This window comes from Pundamilia nyererei, unplaced genomic scaffold (genome assembly GCF_000239375.1).
Source record: "Pundamilia nyererei isolate P.nyererei 1_Seehausen unplaced genomic scaffold, PunNye1.0 scaffold00028, whole genome shotgun sequence".
Classification (NCBI taxonomy): Eukaryota; Metazoa; Chordata; class Actinopteri; order Cichliformes; family Cichlidae; genus Pundamilia; species Pundamilia nyererei.
This window is the reverse complement of record NW_005187429.1, coordinates 1,654,148-1,679,471: the sequence shown is the minus strand read 5'-3', so window position 1 is coordinate 1,679,471 and position 25,324 is coordinate 1,654,148. Positions and strand designations below refer to the sequence as shown.

Here is a 25,324-nt window from a genome sequence, read left to right as displayed (position 1 = left end):
TGTCGTGTGACGTGGCACGGGGAGCGGAAGAGCTTGTTTGTGTTTTGGTTCTAAGGGGAAGTTGCGAGAAGAAAGAAAGGAGGAGACGTGACAGGATTGTTGAAATTGTTTTCTCGGTCCCCCCCTCCCCTGACACCAGCTCATCACAGTGTCCCGGGTTCTGTGTGCGAACTGCAGCGGTGCTATTTAAAGTTGTACATCGCCTGGCTCTCGGGTAACGTACTTGTCACGAATCTACGAGTTGTGGTTTGCAGCTGGCTCGGTGACATGACGCCGCCGTTTGTTTAGTTGTCATCGGTGACTTCGTTAGCTAGCTATGTCGCTAGCTAAGTGCAGCTAATGTCGATGGTGTTTGGTGGCATGGGGGATGCAGAAATGCGGGCCTTTGTCCTGTCGAGTCCGCTTGTTCTCTTGTATACCAATAGCAAAAAGCTTATAATGTCTTGTATAGCAGGTAGCATGGCAGGCTTACAGTGACTTTGCTAATAGGTGGACTGGGTTCAGTGGGTGTAATGCTAACAGTGACAGCAAGCTAACGTTAGTGTTTGTTAATTGAGGGGCTCAGCTATTCCCCTTGAATCAACATTAGCTAAACAGCACCGGCAATCAGGGTTTCAATTCGAAAGAAAAAAAACAATGGCGTTAGTTTTATGCAGATAGCTGTCGTGTTGTTTTTATGTCCTTACAGCAGTCGGGAGACTAATGACACCAGACAGCTAGGAATGCTAAGCTTTGCTAACAGCATAAACGCTAACAAGCTAGAGAACAAAAACACTTTGGGGAAAATGGCGGCCCCCTCTAACATCAAAACAGACCGATAGCCACTGCTAACATAGAGCGAGTGTGTTTATAGTCAACTAAGTATCGAGGGTTCAAGCCAAATATGCACGTCGTAGTCATGTAATGCGCAGCGTTTGTTGACAAATCGTGTCATGAGTGTGGGTAAATACAGTCACTGTTCTCATTCCAGTTCCTGGAGCTTGTTTGTTTTCTTGCTGCGCGTCTTCAAGACTTCGTCTCAAGGATAAGTCGATTGAGATAAGGTTGAAATGTTTTGGCATGACCTCGCCGGTCAATTTATTGACTCGTTTCCCCAAAGCTCTTTATTTGAAATAGACCCAGAAATCTGGTGGCTGTTATCTTTACCTTAATAAACTCTGTTATATGAATGCCTTCAGCCTTTAGTGTTGCGACACAAGTAAGAACGGTTTGCCACAGATGTGGGCTAGTGACGCACAGGTTTATAGTGTGTGTGAAAAAAGTAAATGCTATTTATAGAGCTCATTTTGAAATGACTGGAGTTGACCATAAGTGCAGTACAGGCACACTCATTTTGTAATCCACGTCTCAAGAACCCAATTACAAACATGGAGCTTACATAAACAGGGAACATAATAAAATATAATATTTAAGAAAAGAAATCAGAAAACAGCTGCATTCTACCAATGCTAAACAGTCAAGTAAAGCAGTAGTACAAAACATTTACAGTGTGTTTGACCAAACACTGACGGACCTGAGGCTAAACTAAAAGCAGCTAAAACAGGTATGTCATTAGAGCTGATCTAAAATCATCAGTTGTTGAACCAGTCCCCATGCGCTTAGGGGCAATAACCACAAAGTCTCAGTCGACTGTAGTTTTTAGGCAAGAAGGGGACACTGAAAGAAGAAGTTAGGGTGATGATGTCAGTGATTTGGAGGCAAAAATATGGAGATAAAAAATGAATCGCACATTTGTAATGGCAGACATTTTTTTTATTTGCTCTGTTGCATTTGCATTTAAGCAATCCTGGCACAGTTACTTTATAGACTGACTTGCCTATTTTTGCAATTTTGTTCAGAGTACATTCATAGCTGTATCCTCTTAGTTCTCTTGCAGATTATAAGCACATGTTAACTCATATAACTTATATAATTAAGTAGCACTTTTCTTCTTGGAGCAGTCACAGCTACTACTACTCGTTCATCCCATCACACATAAATGCATACAAGTGCTTTTTTTTCTTTACCATAGCGCCTTTTCTATCATTTGCATGCACTCTAGCTCACAATGCATGGATTGCAGGCGACTCAGGGTTCAGTGCTTTCCCCAAGGATACTTCAGCATGCAGTCTAGAGTAGCCGGGGAATCTATCCATCAACCTTTCAAGCCACAGACACTCAAATGTGTCGTATGCTATTACGTACTGCTACCTTACAGTATACTATAATTCAGTACAACATCTTCATAAACTGCCATTGAGGCTACAGCCACCACAGATTAATGCCTCTCCTCAACAGAGTGTGACTTGTGTGGTTAACAAAGGTTGCTTTGTGCTTTATTGCACTGCACCATATATGTGAGTTTGATGCGAGGCGAAAGGCCATTTTTTGGTCAGGCACAAGATTCCACTAAATTCACCCTGTGAGGCCAGACATAAGCCGTGATTATTTCCTTACAACAGCCGTCTGTGTTTTTTAGAAATTCTGAGCTGTTCATTCCCAAATAAGTTAGTAAGCACTACATGCACGCATGGTATGCATGCATGCAATGGTTCTCGCAGTTGTACTACACTTGTGTAATGTGGTTGGGTCTTTCCCCGGCTCTCTTTCGAGTTTGCCATGAATCACTGTTGTAGTTCATGACAAGGCTTTCTTTTCCTGGTGTTACTGTAAGTTACATTCATGAAGAAGTGTCTGAAATTTCTGCATTCCCTGTCAAAAATTGCACATGCATTGAGAACAGGCCTTTGTGTGTTTGAAATGCTCGCATGTTATTTTTACTGACTTGAAATGTTCACAGAATAATTCAGTTATTAGCGTTATAAAATTGCATTTACAGCCATAATTTGCAGATAAAAAAGATAGCTAATTGATACAGGCTATCATTTTCAATGCACTGTATATGAATTATATTTGAATTTATTGATCACATAAATTTCTTCATGTTGCCTAAACTGCAGTGTGAAAACCACCTGTTTCTTTGAAACACTCTGTGTGAAAACCTTCTTAATTCACAACAAATTGAAGTGATACCAGTGGGTGCATGCTTGACTTTGATGTGTGCAAGTATGAGTAAGAGATGTATCATTTTTTGTATGTAGTCTGCTCTGAGGAACTTTCATTGACCTTTATGTCCCAGTCAAAATGTCAAAAGATTGCCTAATTTAGTTACTTTTTTCTAGTAGCCTATTCATTAGTCTGATTCTAGTTTTCATAAGATTTGTAATTTTAGAATGATTTTCAGAGGAAGCTGATCTTATATTTATAAATTTGTTGCATGATTTTAATATATGAGTAATGCTCATTTGTCTTAAATGTCAGACTGTAATCTATACAAAAATAACTGTTCCGTTCCTGTTATGACTTGTTAAACTGCATTTGAAGGGAAAAGAAATTACAAATCTCTTAGAGTTTAATATCTGTTTTTACTCTGTGAACATGTTTGTTCTCGTGCTTCCTGCAGCAGAAGTCCCGACAGTGAGGTTCGGCGCACAGGACACCTGGGATCTGACTAGGTCATGGCCAATCGAGGAGGAGCTACGAGACCCAATGGACCAAATGCAGGGAATAAGATCTGTCAGTTTAAGCTGGTGCTGTTGGGTGAATCGGCTGTGGGGAAGTCCAGCTTAGTGCTTCGCTTTGTCAAGGGCCAGTTCCATGAATTCCAGGAAAGCACAATAGGAGGTAAGGTCATGTCATCAAATCAGGATGTTTCTGACAACCTGGCAGTTCTGTTGTTTGTTTTTTTTTGTTGTTGTTGTTTGTTTTGTTAGTTTGTTTTCCTGAGAAGTCCCCATTCAGAATACTGATGCTTTTGTGTCGACACATTTATCAGCTGTTTATATGACCTCGTAAAGATATAGTTTTGGTGTGATCACGCAAAAATGACTCGTCTCTTCCTATCTCCACAGCGGCCTTCCTAACCCAAACAGTGTGTCTTGATGATACAACAGTGAAATTTGAAATCTGGGACACTGCAGGCCAGGAGCGTTACCACAGTTTGGCACCAATGTATTACAGAGGAGCACAAGCTGCCATTGTGGTCTACGACATCACAAACGAGGCACGTTCATCCTTGACTAAGACCCAGGCCTTCCAGAGCACTTGTAGAGCAAGTTAAAACATGAAAGTAGCATTAGATGTTGACAAGTGGTACCGTGTCTTCATTTTTTTTTCAGGAGTCCTTTGCACGGGCCAAGAACTGGGTGAAGGAGCTACAACGACAAGCTAGCCCTAATATAGTCATCGCTCTGTCAGGAAACAAAGCTGACCTGGCTAACAAAAGAGCTGTGGACTTCCAGGTCAGTCTAGACAAACCTTAGACTGTGTCTTAGGCTTTCATGATTTTACAATTATTATTATTATTTTTTTAAATCCAATTTCTCTGTGACCTTTATGTGTGGAGTTTGCATGTTCTCCCTGTGTCTGCGTGGTTTATCTCCGTGTACTCCAGCTTCCTCCCACAGTCCGAGCACATGTAGTTAGTACAGTTATTTAATTGGTGATTCTAAATCTCTCATAGGTGTGACTATGGTGTGAATGGCTGTCTGTACCTCTCTGTTAGCCCTGTGACAGGTTGGCAACCCGTCTCCAATCCCACTGCAAAACTGAGTTGGATGAGGGGAGGAAAATAGGTGGATGGGTGATCATGTTCCTAGCAGACGCTGCATTCTAGAGCCATGACTTCCATTTTTAATTATCCCCTAATTGTGTTTCTCTTATGCCTGAAGAAATGTGTGTTGGAGGATGTATTAAAAATTAGTTTGTTTACATTGTGTCAACAGGACGCCCAGTCATACGCAGATGACAACAGCTTACTTTTCATGGAGACATCGGCCAAGACGTCTATGAATGTGAATGAGATATTTATGGCCATTGGTGGGTAACTTTTAGGACTCAATTTGTAGATAGTTGTTTTTCTGCACATTTCTGTTATTCAGAGTTAGAACTGTTCCCTCATAGCAAGAAGGTGATGGCTTGAAGCCCAGTTTAGGGCTCCTTCTGTGTGGAGTTTGCATGTTCTCTGCTACCCTGGGCTTTCTACTGTAGCTCCAGTTTTCTTCTGCTGAAAAGTACGCAAGGTTTACAAAGCTGCTGTTAGGCTTGGACAATCACAAATTCCTAAGAGGTTTCAGTTCCTGCTTAAAATGCAAGTTAAAAATTAACTGGAGGACAAGGTCAAACTAGCATGATTGATGTGTTTGTTAATGATTTTTTTTTTTTTATCATTTGTAGCTTCTCTTTTCTGAAAATCGTTTTATTATTTATTTGTTTGTTTGTTTTTTGTTTTGATTTCTTCCAGCAAAGAGATTACCAAAAAATGAGCCTCAGACTGCAGGAGCAAACACTGGGCGCAGCCGGGGAGTGGACCTGACAGAAGCTGCCCAGCCAGCCAAGGCTCCATGCTGCAGTAACTAACATGAAGAACACCCTCCTCCCTACCAACCTGTATGGCAGTAACTAATGTGGTCAATGCCCCAAATGCCACTGCAGTTACTAATGCAATGTGTCACCTACTCTCTGAAACAAGAAAATATGCCCTGCACTCGCCACCCCACTCGTCCACTTTTAACAAATTCATTGCCATCACACTGATCTTTCTTTGCGGCTCTGCCTCTTTTCCTCCATTATGGTTCTGCTGCTACCCGGGGAAGCCTCCTAACCACTTTGTCTTACTTTCTGCCATCGAGCTTGTTACATCTATCGTATTATTGATAGATCAGTGATCGCAGGTATTAGAAACATTAGAGCACCCTTCCTTGCGTTGTCATCATCTTTACACCCTGTAGACATGAGTTTCATCTGGAGGAAGTGATCACTTCTCTTTTCTGGGATAGCTTAAGTCTTTAATGTTGCATTTCTAATACCAGTCTTCTGTTTTTGTTCAATTTTTTTATAACTTTGTTGATTATTGTTTACTGTAATTTTGTCAAACTTGTGGATGCACATGCTAGCATATTTAGGCGGCCTAAAAGTTAAAGAGTTACACATTCAATCTGCAGTAGAGCAGAAAAAGTTGGTTGGAGGAGTGTGTTCTTGTTAATCTCAGAAAGAGGAAAGGTGGAGGGGGCAGAGAGAAATTGTAGATTCTGTCTCTCTTGTTGTTTCTAGGGCCCTTTATCTTGTAGCTGGGAGGGGGGGAGAATAGTTGGTCCTTATAACCCCACTCCCTCCATTAAACCCAACGTAGCACTAGTGCATAGCTTCTCACACCACCTTGTCTCCATTCTGGGCCCGTGCCTGCTCCTAGCTGTCCTTCGTGGCATTGTGCAATGTTTCACAGTATTTACTCTGTGAGTTGTCTGCAAGGACCAGTGCTGCGCAGCAAATCCCCTTGTGTCTATAAACACAGCGCAGAGGCCTCTACGGTACACGTCAGTGTCACCAACTGCCCACTTCATGATGTGTCCGTCCATAAACCTTGTGTAGACCACCCTTTTGTTGTCATACTGCGGTCTCTTGGGTTTCTGTTTTTCAACGATTTATTCTTGTGCGGTTACTTTTTCCATTGTGTCAATGTTGCTCGACTGCTGGGTTTGCACTGGGGGTAAATCGAAGGTGATAGCAGTGAGTGGGGAGTTGCAATATGTAAAGTTGCTTCTTAATTAATATCGGAATCATAAATGTTTGACATCTTCTCTTGATTAGAAAGTGCTTTAGACACGGCGGTGTGTCATTCTGTACAAAGCCCGGCCCGGGTTTGCTGTCTGGTGACAGATTACATCCTTCGACTTATTCACACGCATTTATCCCGTGTGTTTTGTTGTTTTTGGCTTCTTTTTTTTTTAACACACATTTCCACAATTAAACACACACACGCCACTGACTTGTCGTCTCCCTCCCCACCTTCCCCTATTCCCTGTAAGACCTAAACATCACTGTACATGAACATACACACAGTCTGTTACACATCATCCACACCTTTGTCAAGCACACACTCTGTCCCACCGACACACAACCCCCCTAATTGTTACACACACACGCACACACATACAGAGTACTTTTAGTAAATAACTCTTTTTACAGGTCTGTCTTACTCATGCCTTGCACTAATGATGTTCATGAATATATCTTGTCATGATTTCAGCCAGTGTGATATATAAATATATATATATAAATATATAAATATAAATATATAAATAATATACTGTAAATAAGGTGTTGCAGTGTAGTCTACCTTTTTCAATTTACCAGTGACAGGACTAATGCTTGCTAGGGAGTTGTCTAGATAATCATAAAAAAGTGTACAGTTAGCAGGAAGGGGGGAAAAAAACAGCTACAATCTGGGTTTGGAGTTTTGTTGCTGTTCCTTTTTTTCTTTCTTTTTTTTTTTTTACACATATAAATGGTTAAATTATAATCAGTGGTGGTCTTTATAAATGTATCTAGTGTTTATTAACAACAACAAAAAAATGAAATTGCATTTATTTAGTCATCTGTCTTGTATATTTCTGTCATAAAAAATATATCCAAACATGTTTTGTTTTTTTGTTTTTTAAGATTATCTCTTTACTTTACACTTCTCCATTTTTTTCTTGTCTATGCCTTGTCCAGAACTATTCCTCCTCCGTAAGTAGACGTGAGCTTTCAGAGGCACAGGTTGTAAAACTCCAGAGGAGTCGGACACCACGCTGCACAGTTTTTGAGCTTTCCTCTGTCTGTCCTCCTACATCTCGCTAACATTGTGACGATAATTGTAGGAACAGTAAAACAACTATCAGCTGGCACAATGGCGGTTTATGAATAGATGATTTAACACATAATAAGGATGCAAATTGTAATTTTTTTTTTATTTTTTTTTTTGCAGTGAACACTTATTTGCAGCCAGAAACATTTAAATGCAAGCATTTTACAGTACTGTTATGTAATGACCAAATAAATACTGAAATAAATTTGATCATTTATTATTGTAATCAGGCGGTGTGCATGTGTGTACGTGCCTTTATTTCCTCTGGGCCTCAATAGCTTTTTTTATTTTATTTTTTTTACTTTTTGTCTACTATTCTATATATCTGTTTGTTTTGTCCTCTGGAGGTTATGACCCACACTTTTACTTCCCTCATACTCATCATGAAACTGATGAAAGCTTCTAATCATCATCAATCCTGAACTTTAACCTTTTTTTATTGTTGTTGTTTGGGTGAGCATACTTAAGACATTTCCACATGTTCACTGATATGATGTGAAAATATTTTTAAGGGTCTATAAATATATTTCTAAATGGTGTTGCTATTAATTTCAGTAATTTTTCAGTATAGTCTTGGAAGTCACCTGTGCCTGACTGAAAGTATGGATCCGCTTTTTTTTTTCGCTCCCACCACGTTTGACCTTGAAATTTTGCTATAAATGGTTGCATTTTGTGACCTCTCCTCTTTGAATTGTTGTGGAGTTGGCCTATCCCATGAAGGTCCCCTAGCGGAGGAAAATGGGCCTACAGCGAGAAATTGAAAATAAGGATGAGCGCCATGTCTGATCCTCCGTTTGTGGAATAGAGCGGACGGCGCAGCGAATATTCCCCGGGCTGGCGGTCCCTTCGGGTTTCGGTGGGAATCATGGCCGACAGCGCTGGGATTCAGCAAGGTTCGCCGGCCATCGGAGCCGCGGGCCTGGTTCCGGCCGCTCCTGGAGCCGGAGGCACGGAGGGCTCCGGCGCCGCTAGAGGATCCGCACGTATCGCCGTGAAGAAGGCACAACTACGCTCCTCGCCTCGGCCCAAGAAACTGGAAAAACTCGGAGTGTATTCATCCTGCAAAGTATGCCACATCTGCAAAAGCAGGGCTTTAAAGCGGGGTAGTTTTCGGGGCTCATACTTAAAGTGTGCTGCATTTCCTGGGCTTGGTTGCAATAGTTTTCAAAATGCAAGCACAGCAAAGGAAGCCATTGCCGCACTTGAGTTTCTTGTGTTTTTTCTTTTGCATGCATGAACCAGTTACTAAAGAGGTAATACTAAAAAAAATAAAATCCTGACACATTAAGTGTTTTGGAGGGGCTTTTTTTACATCTGGACTTTTCAGCAGGGGCCTTGCAGCTGCAGCCTGTTACAGTGTTACTGCTTCTGTCAAGGTGGGGGGTTGGTGAACGTAAACATTGGCTTGACGCTGGTTTTGGGAGTAGCTGGCTGTGTGCACAAGGTCTGGATACGCGTGTGTGTTTGTGTGCGTGTGGTCGTGCACGGTCTCGTGTTTCCACTGGAAATTTCACAGAGTCCCCGTGCCGTCCGTCATAGCAGGGGGGGTAAACAGAGAGGAGTTTATTGGGCTTATGCAGCGTATGATCCGCAGAGAGGGACGGGGTCTTTGTTTTGACAGGGTGACAGCTGCTGGCGGGGGCGGAGTTTGTTGTTGTTTCAGGGCGCATGCTCAGAACAGCACCTTCAGCTGATCATGTCCCCGCCCCCTGTTACTGTAGAAAGTCGGGCATAACATCTCTCGTTTAACCTGAGAGAGCCTGGAAAAGCTTTTAAGATATTTATGTAATAAAAAAGCAAAACTTAACAAGTTGAATGGTTTTCCTTAATTGTTCTATGTAATCTGCCCCCATTTATTGCTCATTTGCTGCTTTTAATATCGTCTTTGTGCCTGCTTGTACTCATTTAACCTCTATTTATCGCAGGCTGAAGGAGCCTGTAAGTGTAATGGCTGGAAAAGTCAGAACCCCCCTCCTACACCTCCTCAAACAGAGCAGCAGTCCAACGCAGTCAACCTCCAGGAGCCCTGTCGGAGCTGCTCTCACACTTTGGGTAAGTCGGCATGCCCACCAGAGAAGCTGCATCAGAAAATAATACCAAGAAGGGTAAGCTAGATGAATTTCATTGGCTTATTTCTTCTTTCCAGGTGATCATGTGACCCATCTAGAAAATGTTTCAGAGGAGGAAATGAACAGGCTTCTTGGTATTGTTCTGGATGTGGAGTATCTGTACACGTGCATTCACAAAGAGGAGGATGCTGACACTAAACAAGTCTACTTTTCCCTCTTCAAAGTAATTTTATTGCTTTACACTCCATTTGAAGCAAGGTAGAGTTTTCAGATCTCGCTCGCTTTAAACAAACGCCATCTTTTTCCATTGTCAGCTGCTGAGGAAGTCCATCCTACAGATGGGTAAACCAATGTTAGAAGCACAGGAGAGTCCGCCGTTTGAAAAGCCCAGCATCGAGCAGGTAGAGAAATAAGTCTCCACTGCACAGACTCTTTCATCCTCTGATCTTTGTCTTACTTTTGATGTATTTGTTCTTTCTTTTACTCCACGTTTCTGAAATAGGGGGTGAACAATTTTGTCCAGTACAAATTCAGCCACCTGCCATCTAAAGAACGCCAAACCATTATGGAGCTGGCTAAGATGTTTCTCAACCAGATCAACTACTGGCAGTTGGAAACGCCCTCTCAAAGACGCCAAAGGGTGCCCAATGACGACGCAGCTGGATACAAAGTCAACTACACTAGGTAGCAGAGTAGACAGATATCTTGTGCCTGCCTTTCCTGCACCAGTACAGTTACAAGCTGTAAGATAATTATGGGATATGCTTGTTTCAGATGGCTCTGCTACTGCAATGTTCCTCAGTTCTGTGACAGCCTGCCCCGCTACGAGACCACTCAGATCTTTGGGCGGACGCTTTTGCGTTCTGTCTTCACTGTGATGAGGAAACAGCTGCTGGAGCAGGCCAGACAGGAGAAGGACAAGCTCCCTCCTGAGAAACGCACACTCATTCTTACACACTTTCCCAAGTAAGAGATACAGAAGGCTCACATGCAGTTAGCCACACAGGCCTTCAAGTAGCTACACTCTGGGATGTGCTTCACATCCTCAGTATGAAACCAGACCGTAGCCACTTATGTAAAGTTGACTGCTTGTTTTAATATAGTTAAGTAGTTGTTGTGATTTCTCTGCTCAGGTTCTTGTCAATGCTGGAGGAGGAGGTTTACAGTCATAACTCTCCAATCTGGAGCCAAGACTTCTTGGCAGGGGCAGCGGGAGGGCAGATTCCTATCCACACAGGTGACACGCCCTCCCACACACCCTCGCCAAAACGCCTCTCAAGATGACACTTGTTTTTTTTATGAAAAGGTTAAAGCCTATGACTGAATAAATTCAATTTCCTCTGTGGTTTTTCTTTTTTTTTTTTGTGTAGTTATAAGTGCTGCTTCAGTGGCCAGGCCGCTGTACTACAGCACCAGTCCCGTGTCAGTGGACCCGTCCACCTGCGGCAGTGTCAGTCCTGCCAGGAAGGCAGCTTCTGTACTGGAGCCAAACCCAGGTATTGCTGACAAGCCTGTTATTACTCACGAGGTTTCAGTTAAGCCAACTTATTGCGTAACAGTACAACAACAAAAAGTGTGGATCTGAGTAAAGTCAGCCTTGTTTTACACATTTAAAAGTGGAACGGTTTCTACTTTACAGCGAAATGACTCAAGTCAGCCGTCCTTTAAGATCGTGTCTAGTTTTGGAGATTTTTATGCTTTTAATGTAACCCTGTTTTAAGTGCTGCCTCTAAGATCTGTCATCACATGAAGGTGAAGTAAACCCCAGAGCTGCTTCTAACAAACAAAGTACATATAGGTTTAAAATGAAGACTGAAGATAGTAGACTTCAGATGTCCGTCACTTGTTTACCAACCATACCAACAGTACCATATCACCCCAACAGAGCACTTTGCTCTCAGGCTGCAGGTTAACTTGTGGGTCCTAGGATATTTAAAAGTAGAATGGGAGGCAGAGGCTTCAGCTTTCAAACATCTCATTCTGTAGAACCAGTTTCCAGGATTTCTGTCTCCACCTGCTTTCTTCTTTTTCCCTCTAACGCCAGTAACAACAGATGGCTGCCTCTCCCACAGCCTGGTTCTGTTGGAGCTTTCTTCCTGCTAAAAGGGAGTTTTTCTATCCCACTGTTGCCAAGTGCTTGCTCAGAGGGGGTCGTCTGATTGTTGGGGTTTTTTCTCTAATATTGTTTTTACCTTACAACATAAAGCCCCTTGAGTAATGAGAGCTTTCCTCTGTGTACACTCCCCAGCTGGAGAAAAGCGTAAACCTTCTGAGCCCCTGTCCCATGAGGAAAACAAGAGACCCAGGGTGGTTGGTGACATCCCCATGGACCTCATCAATGAAGTCATGGCGACTATCGCTGATCCTGCTGCCATTCCAGAGGTAACCCATTATTGTTTAGTCACAGCATGGAGCCCAATTAGTTGGAAGTGAATTTAATCTTCATATGATAAGTATGATAAGTAGTAATTTGGGCTAAAATTCTATCATTTCTATAATTATAGCCCACTTATAAGCTGTTTGTCAGAAACTGTATCCGAGTGCTTGTGAGGCCTGATGATTTCCACTTCCTCTTCTTGTATAACGCTCCCTGTTATGTTATCTTTGCCATGTCGAAAACTTAATCGCGAGCTTCATATGAAATCTGAGCCAATCACTGCGGCGCGGTGTCATCTATGAGTGGGATAAGATAACGGCCCTTTTTACACTGTTGCTGTATGTGACAAAAAGTAAAAGTGAGAAGACACACCAGCGCATATCACTCCAGCTTCTGATACACAGCTGTTTTCTTGAAACCTTTCTGTCAGTCAAGACGTCTCACATCTGTAAATCAAGTGAAGATAAACGGAAATGGCCCGTGCTCTCTTCTTCAGTTGTTTTGGGGTTACTCCTAGTTTATTTTGAAACTGGCATCACCTGCGATGCTTTTCAATCTGACTCAAGTCTTGGATTTTTAAGAGAAATAAGAAGGCACTGCAGATTTGCAAAGGGCAGTTATGTAATCTTCACAGATACCATCCAGACCCACAGCCTCTATCAGATTTTCCAGGCTGACACTTTATAACAAGAGTAAAAAGAATTAAAGTCATTAGATAATTGTAAATCTTCTCATCCTTCCAGCCTAATCATTTTGCTGTCAGTGTCAGATCTCATGGTAATTGGTCTTAATCTCCTTCCAAGCTGCCATAATGTGTCTGTATAGCACTTCATTTATTTTTTTTAGTCGTAGGTTAATTGTTCCTGCACAAAATGTTCAAGTCCTCTGCACATCACAGCAAATTTTGGACCATGATTTATTTGATACCTTCCTGTCTGTGCAGACTAGCCTGCTATCAGCTCACTCTGCACGTGACGAAGCCGCCCGCCTGGAGGAGCGCAGGGGCGTGATTGAATTCCACGTCATTGGGAACTCCCTAAACCAGAAGCCCAACAAGAGGATCTTGATGTGGCTCGTCGGCCTTCAGAACGTGTTCTCCCATCAGCTTCCCCGCATGCCCAAGGAGTACATCACGCGGCTGGTGTTCGATCCGTGAGTGTAACTCTGCCTCATCGTCCCACCTTAAGTTCAGAGGGTTATAGAGAAGCAGATTCCCTCTGTAAAATTCATCTTTTTTTCTGGTAGGAAACACAAAACGCTGTCCCTGATCAAGGACGGGAGAGTGATCGGAGGGATCTGTTTCCGGATGTTTCCATCGCAAGGCTTCACAGAGATTGTCTTCTGTGCCGTCACCTCCAATGAGCAGGTCAAGGTGAGAGCGTGCCCAGCTTTATTTCTCAGCTTGGTGGGTATTCAGTGATATCTGAACCCTTTCCTGGTCTGACTGTGTGGTTGCAGGGTTATGGAACACATTTGATGAACCACCTGAAAGAATATCACATAAAGCATGAAATCCTCAATTTTCTCACTTACGCTGATGAATACGCCATTGGGTACTTTAAGAAACAGGTAACATTAATAACGGCCATTAGTAACAATAATATAATAAATAGAGGCAGTGCGTGGCAGCTCCAGGATAAATTATTACTTCCTCCTTATCAGGGTTTCTCAAAAGACATAAAGGTTCCCAAGTCCAAGTATGTGGGTTACATCAAGGATTATGAAGGAGCCACACTCATGGGCTGTGAGCTCAACCCCAGCATCCCCTACACAGAGTTCTCTGTCATCATCAAGAAGCAGAAAGAGGTGTGTGGGTGACTTTTAAATGAACTCTTTAATATTTTATTGATCTAAATGCTTCTTTCTGTCCCCTCAACTAAGATTTTTTTCTCATTTGTTGCCTTCAGATAATCAAGAAGCTGATTGAGAGGAAACAGGCTCAGATCAGAAAAGTCTATCCAGGGCTGTCCTGTTTTAAGGATGGAGTCCGGCAGATTCCCATTGAGAGCATTCCTGGCATACGTATGTTATTCTTTTTCAGTGTTGGGTAACCTTGGCTTTTAAAAGTAGCTTGATACATTACAAGATTATTGGCATTAAAAAGTAATGATTGCCATTACAGCATTAATGCTGAGGAAAGTAGGCCACTTACCACATACATCCTGTGCAATTAAGCTGTCCAACTTATTGGTTATATTATCTACTGGGTTTTTATGGGCTTTATCGTACATCTACCTCTATAATCACCATCAACCTTGTTAATTTCCTCGGAGTGACAGGTTAGGCAGAACTAAAAGCTAATTAATCAAATACTTTTTGGATTTAAAGGCTGTTCTCTATGAAATCTGGATGGGTGGTTATTTTCCGTATGTATGGCTACCAGCCAAGGACTAGAGCAGGTTGCACGTGAATGCAAGAATTATGATGAATTTTTTGAATTTGTTTTGTGGCAACAAGACAAGCAGTAATTGCAATGTCACACAAGAAAAACAGTGGTTGGAGACTGCAGGGCAACCAAAATTATTGCACTCAGCTCGCTATGTGCCTGCCTTTGAAGTGGTTGCTTTGAAGAAGGGAACCAGATTGTAAACCACTTCCAGTCAGCTAACATCTCTATAGAAACATTGGTGTGTCAGGACAGTGAGAAATCAGCAATAAGACTGAGTCAGCATCATGTCTGCTATTGCAAAGACTGACTGCAAGTTGTTTAGAGTCTATCTTTTTTCCAATTAAATGGGAATTCATTGCAGACTTTTGCCAGGTTTAGAGTGCAACACGCTCAACCTCTGCGTAACTAATTGGTCATCCAACTACTTCCAAAAAAATTTCTTTTTTTGTGGTTACACGGAAGTTGCTGACCTATTCTTCCTCTGGTGACTAGAGAATGACTCCATTCTGGTGTATGAGTGTAATATTAGTTTATTTATATCAACAGGTGAAACTGGCTGGAAGCCTGTGGGCAAAGGGTAAGATGCTCCACTAATGATTTGGCTAATGTATTCACATTATATATTTGATCATTTTTGTCAACAATGATACAGTCAGACATTGTCTCTGGCCTTCATTTATGACAAAAATTTGCAGGCAATAATAACACGCATGCACATCTGGAAATAGCACTTAGCTAGCCTCAGTTTTATATCGTTTTTTTCTACCATTTTTCACTCTTCAGGAAAGAACTGAAAGACCCCGATCAACTGTATAGCACTCTGAAAACTATCCTCCAACATGTGAAGGTGAGGGATAGACACGTATAATGTGGTCTACATCTGACACACACATACACAGACAAACAGTTTTCTTAAAGGACTGCTTTATGTGTTTTAGAGTCACCAGAATGCCTGGCCTTTTATGGAGCCTGTGAAAAAAACAGAAGCACCTGGGTACTACCAAGTCATACGCTTCCCCATGGGTACGTGTGTTAACAGGCACAGTTGTCTTAAAGGGGAGGAGATGAGTTACAGTTTGTGTATTACTAATTGTCTGCACTAGTCATTGCATAGTTGTACATTGTTTTGCGGTACGACAGCAGATCATTTCTAATTAAAGTCCACATCTTTTACTGTTGTTATTCAGCTGGCATTAAAGCATGAACTAAGTGGGGTTTATTTGTTAAATGCTATACTCATCCAACCACTGAAAGGTATCATAATTGAAATTTCACATTTTTACAGACCTCAAGACAATGAGCGAGCGTCTAAAGAGCCGGTACTACACGACACGGAAGCTTTTTATGGCCGACATGCAGCGAATTTTCACAAACTGTCGTGAATACAACCCTCCAGAGAGCGAGTACTACAAGTGTGCGAACCTACTGGAGAAGTTCTTCTACACTAAGATCAAAGAGGCGGGCCTAATTGAGAAGTAAACCAGAGGAAGAGATTTGTCTTCACCTGAACAAGGATGAGGGTGTCCTGGGACAATGAACTATTGTTTTAGACAATGCAAAAGACAAGCAAAGCAAAGGACACGACTACTGATTCTGGAGTAGATAGGTTTCAGAAACATATCTTAATGTAAAAGGTGCAAACGGGTCTTGGATGAACACTTTTGTAATGTTTGATGCTTGCTGGCCTAGACCATAAATCAGTAGCTTAGAATACCCTGAAAGATGGGTCACAAGGGGAAGGCCTCATTTAAGAACTGTAAGACTGTTTCCGTTTCCAGACAAAAGCATTGTAGTTTTTGTATTTGACCATGTGTCTCAGAGGCCCATGGAAAGAAAAGAAGAGCAGTAGTAAAACATTAAGCAGAGCAGGTGTTGTTTGTGTGCTGAAAGCAGTGTATCATGACAGCTGATCAGAGATTAACCACCCATCTTACTTAATCTTTGTTTTCATACTGCCTTTTCTGTGTCTGCCTCCTCCTCTCAGTTGACTCAGGTAGAGATGTCATGAGGAATTGCCGCATGCGCGGTACATTAGTGTTACCTGTGAGAAAAGGGACTGAGAGTCCAAGTTTTCCTGTCTGTAAAACTCTACTCTTGTGAGCACGCATGACGTTAATGAAGTCAAAGTTTGTCTGTGAAGAGTTCATCCTGCCAAAAGAGGAATACATACTTTAAATTTGTACAGATTTTAATGCACTTATACCCCACTGTACATTTTAAATGTGTATATAACATATATTTTCTTTCCCAGAACTGAAAAAGGACAACAAAAAAAACCCCCAATCTTTTGCTTTTATCGTGTCACGTAGGGCAATTTGACTATCAAAATGCACTTTTATTTTTCCAAGTATTAGTTAACATGAATGAGAGCATCTCCTTTCCTTTAGAATTTGTTTTACATAGAAATTACACTGTTGACTAAGGACTAATTTAATTATCTAGAGTATATTCTTATTTATGTGCTGTAATTTAGAAGAATGATACTTAAGGCAAGTTCTTAATTTATTATTTCTTATTTTTGTCCGGCAGATGGAGATTGATAACTTTATACTTTGGAGATAAACGAAAAGATTGTGCAATACTATGTACTTTTACTGTTTTGTAAAAAAAGGTGTTTGTACTTTTCAAGCTTTAGAAAAAAAAAATACCTTTTGTAATGTCTGGAGAGATAATTTCATGCTCTTTCTACAGTGACATAGCATTAGCCTATTTTATAGACTGAATAAAACAGAAGTGAGGCTAATTGCGTGTGTGCACTTTTTCCTACGCAAAGACCTTGCTAGCCTTAATTGGGTTCAGCTGCAAACACAGCTGAGTTTCTCAGGCCCAAAAAAACGAAACAGGGCTTTGATGAGAACCAGACTATAAATGGTTTGCATGGCCAGTGTTCCTTTGCAACTACACAACACTAAAACTGATGTCCAGACCTCATTGAGTTAAGCCCAAACTTGTTGTGTTCAGATATTAACCTGTCACAATGATGTGTAAACGCTTATATGGTGTTTATTATCATACAGTAGAAGAAACATAAGCAGAATTACAAACAAACTTCTTAAAGAATTCATAATAAACAATTTAAAATTGGGAAATGGCAAAATTAGGAAATCTGAGAAGGCTAATACTACATTCACCTAAAGACAAATAACAGAAATGAAAGCTTAAGAGACATAAACATAAAGAAATATATAAAAATTATCACAGTTGTTCTTTATCACAAAGAAATCTCACTGACAGTAATACAAGAAAAAAAAACTAAATTAAAAATCACTTCAAAGTCAGGCAACAACTTTCAGCGACACCCAACAAAAGACTCATTGTACTTTTCAAACGGCTGATGCTCGCTCCTTGAATTCCTTGGATTCTGCACAGACCTCCTGCCAGGCTTCTGCTTGAAAATTGGAGAGCGGAGGAACTGCACATCTGTGAACTTATCTCCCCGCCGAAGTTTCCTATTGAGGAGAAATGTTGAGTTTTCTTGCAGTAACAAAGAAAATAAAAACACAGTGAACCACGTGCGGTAGAGAGCGTTGAGCTTACGCGTGCAACGAGGGCTCCTTGTAGTTGACTGCCATGGTGCAGCGCCGCTTGCGGATAGGAACGGGGGTGGAGCATCGAGAATCAGACGAGCCTCCACAGGAAAATTTACGATAGGCTGCAGGGGACAGATTGGTCACATCACACAGACTCAAGCCCCGCCCTGCTGGCCTTACACCAAGCCCACCTGCAGGAATGTGAAGGAAAACGTGACCCGTGAGAAAGAGGAAAAAGGAAACGGGTAAATTCACACGCATACACCAGTGCAACACAACAAAAAGGTGAATCAGCCAGCCCATTGTGCTCAAAGATGTTGGCAACAAAAGGTTATTTATCAGAAAGAGAACACTTCCACAGTGATGTGTAAACTGGACATGCAGTTTTGGATTGAATCCTGTAACAGCTTACGTTTCTTGCATGATTTGAGCCTCTTTGGAGTTTGGTGGGGTAAAAGTGGTGGAGCTTCACCGGAGGAATCTCCAAAATTGGACAGGACATTGTCTATTCTCATCATCTCAGCTTCAATCAGAGGGCTGACGGGAAGCAAACAATCATTCTCCATTCCTTCTCCATGAGCCTCTGAAGCACCAGAACAAACAAACAAACAAACAAACAAACAAACACACACACACACAGTTTAATTACCATTTCATACTTTTTTGTTTATGTTTATTATGTTTTTTGTTTAATTAGTTTTTTAATGGCACAAATTAAACACCTACCTTGATAATTATGTTCTATCTTTACAGGGTCAGGGCTGTTAGAATAGCTAAAATCAGGTGACTGATCGAGGCGACCTGCTGCCTCTTCAGAGCCTGTAGTCTTGGGACTTGCCTCTTCATCTCTGAAGACTACAAAAACAAAATTCAATAAAATACCAGAACGTCTTCAATTATCAAATGTTAAAGAAAAAAGAGACCAACAACAAATAAAAAATTAAACAAAAGCTGAGATTAAAAACAAATCTAAATGCTTACCAGTGATCTCTGGTTTTGGAGGGATGTTTTCCGTCTTTCTGACTGCGCTGGAGAGCCGGCCTCTACGAGTGGTGATGCCCTTGGTCTTGTTAGGGGAAGCTGGTCTCTGTCTGGTCTTGTGAGGAACATAAAGGCTGTCTTCTGATTCAGAAGATGGAGATGAAGAGCTGGATTCACTGTGCTTGGAAATCACAGGTGAAGTTTCAGCCTGGGCCTGTCCTGTTTCTTGAGCCTCCTCACTCAAGGGTGTAATTCGCTGATTATCCTCAGCCTTGGCCCTGAATGGCGTGATGTGGACGGTCTCTTCACAGTCAAAGTCAAATGTGTCATTAAATCCCAGTGAAGTGTTGAGTTTATTGCCCTGTGCTGGAGGTGCCGTTTTGGCCCGTGTGGCTGATCGGTCCCGACTCTTTGACCTGGTTCTGGGTTTGGTATTCTCCCATGGTTTCTTTAATGGGGCACGCTCTGGTTTGCGCCCTCTCTCGGGTTTTCTTGAAACCGGTTCTGGTTTGGAGGACAGCTGCTGTTGCTGTGTCTGCTTCCTGGCGACCTGTTGTCTGCTTTTTTTGGGTGGCACTGGTTCAGGAGTAGAGTGCTGTAACTCCTCAGCGAAACCTGGATCTGCCATCTCTTGTTCTTCTAATTTTTGCATTTGACTGAGATTTTCACTGTCACTGCGAATAGGACTTGGGATCCAAGACCCAAAGCCAGGAACTGGACCTTCCTCACCCAGAATCCTCTGTTCTTGCAAACGTTCAGACCTCCTCCTGTTTTTATCTGTACGCTGACGCCGCACTCCTACTGTAGATGGCAAGGTCACCTGTTTTTCACACTGAGGATCCCCATTCTTGTTAGAGAGCTGAGGGTCTATGAAGAAACAAACGAACACGCACACACACATTAAATAATTTCAATGTCTTGACTGTAGGATTAAGATAGATGCAAATGTCAGAAGAATAAGATTGAGACAATGTCCAAAGTTACTATATTAAAAGAAAGACCTCCAATAAGTAATATATTTGGTTAATAAGTTAACAGTCATGGATAATACATAACAAAAAATCTGGGATATTGAAGTATTTTTATGCATACCTGCACAAACTGGTGAAGATTCACAGATGATGTGGTCCAGGTTCTGGCTGGTCCGCTTTCTTCTGTAATTTAAGAGGAAGCAAATCTCAATATTTCACTCAGTTTAAGGCATATAACATTTTTTATGTAAGTCATTAAGTTTTAAAACCTTACCTAACTGAATGCATGTTGTGCTTGGCATCAGTAGAAGGTTTAGTCTAAACGAAGCAAATAAATAATTCATACATTTTCTTTTACATTCAAAGTGCAGTGTCTCAAAATAATTCATATGGTCTACTAATAACTTAGGACATTCCTAATTTAAAAAATAAAATTAAAAAAATCTGACAACTGACAGTGCGTACCTCTGAAGCATTCGCCTGCAGAGCCTCCTGTTCTTTCAGCTTTCTCTTGAGCAGAAGCAGGTGAAGGAAGAGTGCCTGCTGCTCTCTTTTCAGCTGCAGGATCACTGCATTAGCCTGCCTCACTTTCTCCTTTTCAGCCTGCAAGGCCACAGCCAGCGCCTTGTTGTTCACCTGCACACCCATCAGGATGGTGTGCGTGGAGGTACTTCCTGAGAAAAGAAAAACGGAATCCAGTAAATGTCAGCATCATTATCAGAATATTAACACACCGTCTCACAGTGTGGTATGCTGGCTGCTCAGCTGCTGACAAAAAAGCTCTACTGAAGGCCATTAACACAGCTGTAAATGACAGCTCTCAGCCTGGCCACAATCTGTTTGAGTTGCAGCCCTCAGGCAGACACTCATTAAAAACTTGGGTTTCACAGATTCTATTTCTATTACCACAACGAATTTATATTTACATTCTGTTTATTTATTATACTTATCCCCCATGCCAGAAATCTTCACCTGCAGATTGGAAATCAGCTGACCCAGGAGCTTTATGTTCCAACTACCTTTTTTTAAACAATCTTATAGTGTGTTTCAGTAACTTCGTGGATTAGTAAATGCAAGAATGTGGGTTTAACATGGATGCAGCAAACTGGAGAGGCATTCCCAATCTCGTTATTTCAATAACAACAAATTTTTTCTATTCTATTAGGTAACTTTATTGGGGGGTGGGCAGAATTGACAAAAGATTATTTACTTACCACTTGTTTTGTTCATCATCCTTGACCGGCCCCCGCTGGGGGCTGATGCACTAGCCAGACGTTTGTTCCTCTTCTCCTTCATTTTCTCCTTGATGTCCTCCAGACTTTGCTGGAAGGACTTCTTCTGGGTCCGTTCTCTCACCATGACTCGGGATCGGTTATTACGGCGAAGTTCAGTGTGCAGTTCAAAAGTTTAACGCAGTAGCAAAACGGTATATCGGAGCAAAACAAACGAGGAAGCTAATGTGCGAGCTAGCCGTTAACGTTTGTCAACGCACTTTTCACTAACTGCAGTCTGGCATTGTATTCGAAAACAGCACCAAATGAAACCTACCGGAATAAATATTTAAATCACCAACACAATCCGTTTATATGATTCCACTCGAGCAAAAAACACATTTAGCGCTTAAAATGAGGAAACAAAATAATAATTTTTTTATCGCAGCCTCCGTCCTCGAGAGTTGCCGTTCGAATTGAGAGCCTCGACTGCTGATTGGTAAGAATTTCAGACGACGTCACTTCCTCCGCATGAAACGGCCGTCCGCTAGATGGCGCTAATGTATAATAGAAAACAAACCGCGTTTCCTCGCAGAGGAGACGTAATTTATTTAGTATTCATTATTCGTCTGCATATTCTGCTCCATTGAGACTAAACAGGAGACTACCGCACACAAGTACAATTATCTAATTATAATCCCTGCCGCTTCAAGCTGTCCCTTTTCACCCATATCATCCCTGTCAGCTGGAAACAAAGCAAAGAAAAAAAACATCCACAACTGGGAAATAGAGCCATAGTAAACGTCTGTTTTTTCACAAGTAGGAATTAGATTAAGACCCATTAAGGATCATGCTCATTCAACCAAAATGAGCATTTATAGCCTAATTGACTGCTGAAGATAAGAGCATTCAGAGCTCAGTAGAGTGCTCAGCTGCATGTGGATGGAGCTGATAACTGTGTTCATCCTAAACCCTCTGGCAAGCAGTGTTTGAGTCATATTATTTTGAGTTTTTCCTGAAACTGCGGTGGCTTTTTCAGTGTACGATTGTACAGCAGCTAAGAAAGACAGTCAATGATTAGATCAATGTATTTTTTTTTATTGAGCTAGCAGGTCTTTTGACAGTCTGTTCCAGTATACAGACTCCTGTCTTCTTCTCTGTGACATGAGGCCCATAATAAGTGCATACCTTTATGCACACTGTCTCTCTCTCACACACACATGCACACATAGAGATCTGCCTCTCTCACAGTCACCCTGCACCCATAAGTACCCATCATTAACCTTCCCAGGTTTTGCTCAATAAATGTTCCATAAATACTGGATTACTTGGTATTACATAGTCATGAGCTGATTTAATTTTCCAAGCCACACAGGGGATGTCTTGCTTGGCATGGGAGGTGGGGGAAACCTGGACCTTTCTGGCATTGCACTGCAGCTAATTCATTTGGACCTTCTGCAAGTGAGGACGATGCCAGCCAAGCAAACCGAGACTACAGCGAAGGTTTGGTAAGGTTTGGGTGAAATGACTTCAGAAAAGGTGGCTCAGCTGTAAACAGGCACCTGATATTGGACAAGACCATGGATCATTAACAGTCCTCCGTTTAGCTGACCTTTCTCACAAATGTTTGGTTCTTTGTGAATTCTAAGCGGGATTATTTCAACATTACCTGCATGAGGACATGTAGCAATCAAGTTTAATTACAAACAAAATAAATTACACTTATTTTGAAAGAATGTAGCTGATGCCATTTTAGTGTTGGGGTGGAACTGAGTGAGTGTGTGTAAGCCTTACAGTCCTGTGGTGACTCATTGGTGTTTACTTAAAAGGTGTATTATTCTTGCTAAAAGAAAGCAAATGTTACAGCTGTTGCCTCACAGCAGGGGAAATACTGAGTGGTGTTTGTGCGTGTGTGTGTTTTTTTAGAGAGTCTGACTGCATTAAAGAGCAAAAGAAAAAGAGAGAGAAACGTATAAAGTCAGACGGATAGACAGCCAGAGGGACTCCGCGGGTTTTAGCTCAGCTTGCTTTAATGGACAAATCCATCACACAGTCTTTTCATGCAGCTCCTCACTACCCGCATGTCAGCTGCCTGGAGAGAAACTTATTATCACAGGTAGAGGAAAAGGGATAGGAGGAAGTGATTAAAATAAAAATAGAGTGAGTGCTGTGGCTGACTGTGAAATTAGGGTACAATAAAGATAATAAAAAGCAAGACGAGACATCAACACACACGAATAGGTTGCCTTTTTTAGTATAACAGTAGCCAGTAGGAGTCTGTCAACCTTTTGTGACGTAATACGGTTATTAAGAGATCATAAACTCATCTCTGTCCACTCAGATCTCTAGCTCCTACATCCGTGTCCAGACATCCTGACTGGCCAATGAAACCATCATCTGCCTTTCTACCAGCTGAAAAGTATTAACTCTAATCTGTGAGCTCGCCTCTACTGGGGCCAAAAATACAAAGTCCCATTTTTTAATATGGAAAATGTGCTTATGGTGCCATAATCACAATTTATGGTAATGAAATCATAACATAGGTTGTGTAATCAAAGCCTAAAGTTAAACTTTGTAGAGGTTTAGTAGAGGTTGTTTTATAGGCCTCAGACTGATCCGATACTGGTGGAGTAGGTGGCCTCTTTCTTTCTTTCTTTCTTTCTTTCTTTCTTTCTTTCTTTCTTTCTTTCTTTCTTTCTTTCTTTCTTTCTTTCTTTCTTTCTTTCTTTCTTTCTTTCAGCACTGCAGAAGGATTCCAGCAGTTTTCCTTCTATGGATGCAAAACCAGCTGCTGCACTACTAACAAACATAACTGCAGCAGCACTCCTTCACACTCACATCCCATTGAACACAGACGACAGCAGGACCGGGCCCCAGACACACAATCAGCTCTCAGTGGGTTGCACCTTGGCCATTATGCCTTACAGCCTGCTCTTGAACACCCTGCCGAGACATTAACTTCACAGCCAACATCCGTTCCCTTTACTGATCTGCTGCGCCATGCCATACTGCTGCACTGCCTCCACAGGACCGGAAAGCCTTGCAGGGACCTAACATATCCTGTCTGGGGCTGCAACAGCCACAGATGCATCTTAAGCAAGAGGCCAAATTGAAGGCTTTGTCTGAACTTTTAACTTGTGCTCACTAGATTGCCATGGAGGTATGCTAACCCAGACAGATGGTGCTTATGCTGCAGCGCCCTCTCAGCCTGCTCACCTTTTGTCTGGCCACTCGAGCTGGAGAGACATTGCTCCCACAGGGCAGCTTGCAAAGGTCTTGTGGTGTAGGAGTGCCAGCCTTTAGATGTGCAATACTTTGACTGGATTTAAAGCCCACAGATTGCTGTTAACCACCTGGTCAAATACCATGAGGTCTCTGAACAGGCCTGTCGTAATTCTTTTTTTTATAATAGGTGAAAAAAAGAAAATTCAGATCCCTGAAAATGCCATGTTCAAGTGGGCCAGTCATATCTGTAGTGTTACAGGGTCAGTCTTTTAAATAATGTGATCAGTGTGTGTGTAAGTATTCCCTGCAACACCCCTAAATCTCTTGTTTTACTCTTGGCACTACATGATGTCATAGAGAAGGGCTGCTAACTAACCCTCTGAGTAGAGAGACCACACTCACCTGCTGTTTAAATCTTCTGACTGAGAGGGGCAGCCAATCAATTAAAACTGTGGCCTTAAAGTAATAAGAACTTAAAAAGTTTTGTTTGACATAGCAGGTGAATGAGGTGTGTGCATCCAGAGCTTTTACAACACAAATCAGGATTTTTTATTTTTTATTTTTTTTGATCAAAGTTTCTCTGGTTGAATGCAAGAATAGAAATACGGCGCTAGAAACGAGCACAACAGGTCCACTTTCATGTAGACTGTGCGGTTGGTTTTGTTACACAAATAAATCCTTGTGTCTCTAAACTTCACCAATTAGCACATTTGTTGGTCTCAGTTGTTTAATGAGTTGCAAAAGCTCAAGCGTCAAAACTGCACTTTGTTTAATAGGTGTTGTGTGCAAGGTGTGTTTTTGTTGCCAAGTGAGACATTTCCCTTCACAGAGTCCTGATAAACATCCACGATAACCCCATAAAATGGTGAATTGTGTGATGGAGACACAACTATACTGGCACCTCC

At 41.7% G+C, this 25,324-nt stretch overlaps 3 protein-coding genes across 5 annotated transcripts; 2 read left to right on the top strand and 1 right to left on the bottom strand.

The window, feature by feature from the left end:
• The first annotated feature begins 30 nt into the window (after positions 1-30).
• rab5aa (RAB5A, member RAS oncogene family, a) lies at positions 31-7,892 on the top strand. Of its 2 annotated transcripts, none has more exons than XM_005728368.2 (6): positions 31-214; positions 3,446-3,663; positions 3,891-4,042; positions 4,158-4,280; positions 4,764-4,857; positions 5,282-7,892. In XM_005728368.2, the coding sequence occupies exons 2-6, from the start codon at positions 3,498-3,500 to the stop codon at positions 5,395-5,397; spliced, it is 651 nt and encodes a 216-aa protein (XP_005728425.1). In that variant the 5' UTR covers positions 31-214; positions 3,446-3,497; the 3' UTR covers positions 5,398-7,892. The 2 variants fall into 2 exon arrangements, with proteins under 2 accessions (XP_005728425.1, XP_005728424.1); XM_005728367.2 differs by having other exon boundaries at positions 3,443-3,663.
• A 456-nt stretch (positions 7,893-8,348) lies between these two features.
• On the top strand, positions 8,349-17,244 carry kat2b (K(lysine) acetyltransferase 2B). The gene is made up of 18 exons (XM_005728366.2): positions 8,349-8,732; positions 9,592-9,718; positions 9,813-9,958; positions 10,050-10,136; positions 10,238-10,419; positions 10,510-10,701; positions 10,869-10,972; positions 11,106-11,231; positions 11,984-12,117; positions 13,056-13,264; positions 13,358-13,484; positions 13,571-13,681; positions 13,775-13,918; positions 14,020-14,134; positions 15,048-15,078; positions 15,285-15,348; positions 15,440-15,524; positions 15,787-17,244. The coding sequence occupies exons 1-18, from the start codon at positions 8,532-8,534 to the stop codon at positions 15,978-15,980; spliced, it is 2,379 nt and encodes a 792-aa protein (XP_005728423.1). The 5' UTR covers positions 8,349-8,531; the 3' UTR covers positions 15,981-17,244.
• Positions 17,245-17,495: 251 nt separating this feature from the next.
• On the bottom strand, positions 17,496-21,683 carry sgo1 (shugoshin 1). 2 transcript variants are annotated; one of them, XM_005728364.1, is made up of 9 exons: positions 21,198-21,683; positions 20,449-20,657; positions 20,258-20,301; positions 20,105-20,166; positions 19,013-19,879; positions 18,758-18,886; positions 18,444-18,614; positions 18,039-18,222; positions 17,496-17,950 (listed from the first exon to the last, which is right to left on the bottom strand). In XM_005728364.1, the coding sequence occupies exons 1-9, from the start codon at positions 21,340-21,342 to the stop codon at positions 17,791-17,793; spliced, it is 1,971 nt and encodes a 656-aa protein (XP_005728421.1). In that variant the 5' UTR covers positions 21,343-21,683; the 3' UTR covers positions 17,496-17,790. The 2 variants fall into 2 exon arrangements, with proteins under 2 accessions (XP_005728421.1, XP_005728422.1); XM_005728365.1 differs by having other exon boundaries at positions 18,039-18,153.
• Between the last annotated feature and the right edge of the window lie 3,641 nt (positions 21,684-25,324).